Source organism: Neodiprion pinetum, chromosome 3 (assembly GCF_021155775.2).
Source record: "Neodiprion pinetum isolate iyNeoPine1 chromosome 3, iyNeoPine1.2, whole genome shotgun sequence".
In the NCBI taxonomy this organism is placed as follows: Eukaryota; Metazoa; Arthropoda; class Insecta; order Hymenoptera; family Diprionidae; genus Neodiprion; species Neodiprion pinetum.
The window spans coordinates 18,786,574-18,789,060 of record NC_060234.1 but is presented as its reverse complement, the minus strand read 5'-3'; the positions used below and the strand labels follow the sequence as shown (position 1 = coordinate 18,789,060).

Here is a 2,487-nt window from a genome sequence, read left to right as displayed (position 1 = left end):
TTATTAAACGCGTATTTTGATAAATTGTAGTTTTCAAGAAAGTCAAAGCTTTATTATGCGTTATGATTTCAAATTGATTTTCAACTAAATATATTCTAAATTTTGTAATCGAATAGACAATAGCTAGGAGTTCTTTTTCTGTTGTACTGTATTGAACTTCAACGTCTGACAAGCATCGACTAACTAATCCAATTGTATTACGCGCCTCTTCTTTGAGATCAACTGGTAGTGCCCCTACTCCACACCGATGTCGCCACATATTTCATAGTTATATATCGAAAAAGTCGGCCCTGCACCCTTGACCCCTAGATCTAGTCATTCTTCTTCTTTGTACCGACAAGCCACAATCAAAAAATAAAAAATAAGATAATAAAGTGCACAAAAAACATTAAAAATGTTCCGGAACCGGAGCAGAAGTACAGATTCGGGAAAAGAAAACGACGGAGGATTACTGGAAAAACGAATAAAGCGATTGGAACGAAAATTGGCGAAGAAAAACACGAAAAAGAAACCGCGTCGCAGGCACGCCTCGTCGTCGTCGTCCGACTCGCGCTCGCCGCGAGATCATAACCTCGAAAAGAGAAGACGCGGCTACGAATCCCCAACGAGAAACTGGGAAACTGACAGTTTTTCACGGAATAATACGGAAAATGGTGAGTTGTCTCCCCGCTGTCCTCGGAATCCCCATGGATGGGAGAGGAAAAGGGAAATATTTTGCAGGTTAGGTCGTCTTACCCGTCAAGCGTGATCATTTCGCTGTAGCGAATTCGGCACTCTGCACGGGCTGTAGCCCTTAGAGAGGAGTTGTAACTCATGCTCAACAAATTGGAAAATCCAAAACGATGCCACTCGTAAGGTTTCAACCAATCGAGGAAGCTCTAGCGATGGCAAAAATGTATAAATATATATATGTATTAGGGTGATTCAAAAAAAAAAAATTAATTTTTTTTTTCTTCCAAACAGGCTCAAAAGTTTCTTTTGGATGTAAAAAAATTATTGTGAAAATATGAGCCCTTAATATTAATATTAAGATAGTCCTCATCGCATTTTTGTAATTCCCATAAGAATAACATGGGAAAAATTATTTTTGCTTCTTCTGATTTTTATACCGTTCATACAACTGATTGACTCATAAATCGCTGTTATAATCTTTATAGAGAATTGAACGCTCTACAAAAAAGGTTTGATAACATTTTTTTATTAGTCCACGCGTTCAAAAGTTATTGAAGATCGAAGTTCAATTTTTTAAAAATTTGATCGAATTTAGTGAATTACACCGGAACTGTTGGTTTTGGTGACAAATTAAGGATCAAATATTTCGTCAAACATTAAGGGGGATAGCCACTGTGAAATTTCAAAAAAAAAATTAATTTTTTTACATCCAAAAGAAACTTTTGAGCCTGTTTGGAAGAAAAAAAAAATTGATTTTTTTTTTTTGAATCACCCTAATATGTATATATATTTACACGAACGTTATTGAAACGAAGCCGCAACTGTGATGTATCACATAGAAAATATTCCTCATTTATGCATACAGGTCGGGCCTTAGGTTCACAAGCCGACGATACAGCGACCGGGGAAGTACCCGTCGTCGAACCGCAGGGAGACGCGAGACGCGCTGAAGACGTCGATCTCACAACTACGAGAGCTGAGACACCACCGAACCCAGGAGTCGATGAGTCAGGGGGCCTGGCAGGAAACGTCCTCAAAGCTATGGGGAAACGGATTGCCCCAGACAGGGTCCTGGGACCGGAAATTCCAAAACCTATCGCGGTGCGATGGGAGGAAATATTCAAACAAGGTCTGCCACCAGAGCTAAAGACGTCAATCATCGAAAAATATCCTCCGCCAAGCAACTGCATATTCATTGATTCGCCAAAAGTGAATCCCGAGCTAAAAGCGGCCTCAGCGGAGGCGGTCGTAAAACGAGATAACCGCATCATCTCAAAACAAGAAAGGATTGCAGCATGCCTTTCCGCTCAAGGGAAAGCTTTGGCAACAATCATAAAAAGGGATAACGACGCCGACCTTGCATTAATAGAATCGATCAGCGATGTTCAGTGCCTACGAGTCTTTTGCGTCCGGGGCCGTGGCGAATTTCGGTTGTTAGCGCGTTCGACCAACTCGCGTCAACAGGGATGCCAAATCTCCAATGAGCGAGGACCAGCGTGCAATACACGTAAAAACAGGCAGTAAGACGCGGTCGTCCGTCGCGTAACGACACCAAGGCGAGAGAGTCCTGTGCTCTCTCACATACGACTTCCCAAAAGAAGGGAGATAATTCGATAATCGAAACGATCGGGTGAACGATCGTATGGTTCCAGATTCTCCCAACGCGGGTGAACAGCCATACGATCCTCGATTCTCCGATCAAAAAATCAAACGCAAACCGAGGATTGCAATGGCACGGACCAAACTGGCTTCTTGACGAAGGAAAAAACGTAAAACAACATAAATCGCCGTGGGTTTTTATGCCGCAAGGCTTTT

At 41.9% G+C, this 2,487-nt stretch overlaps 1 protein-coding gene across 1 annotated transcript; it reads left to right on the top strand.

The window, feature by feature from the left end:
• Positions 1–353: 353 nt before the first annotated feature.
• On the top strand, positions 354–2,229 carry LOC138190684 (uncharacterized). Its single transcript, XM_069134627.1, has 2 exons — positions 354–653; positions 1,538–2,229. Exons 1-2 carry the CDS (start codon positions 395–397, stop codon positions 2,194–2,196), a joined length of 918 nt encoding a protein of 305 aa, XP_068990728.1. The 5' UTR covers positions 354–394; the 3' UTR covers positions 2,197–2,229.
• The last annotated feature ends 258 nt before the right edge of the window (positions 2,230–2,487 follow it).

Coding starts and splice junctions, on each gene's coding strand:
- LOC138190684 (XM_069134627.1), top strand. CDS start 395: ATGTTCCGGAACCGGAGCAGAAGTACAGATTCGGGAAAAGAAAACGAC. Junction 654..1,537: donor ACGGAATAATACGGAAAATG/GTGAGTTGTCTC, acceptor TTATGCATACAG/GTCGGGCCTTAGGTTCACAA.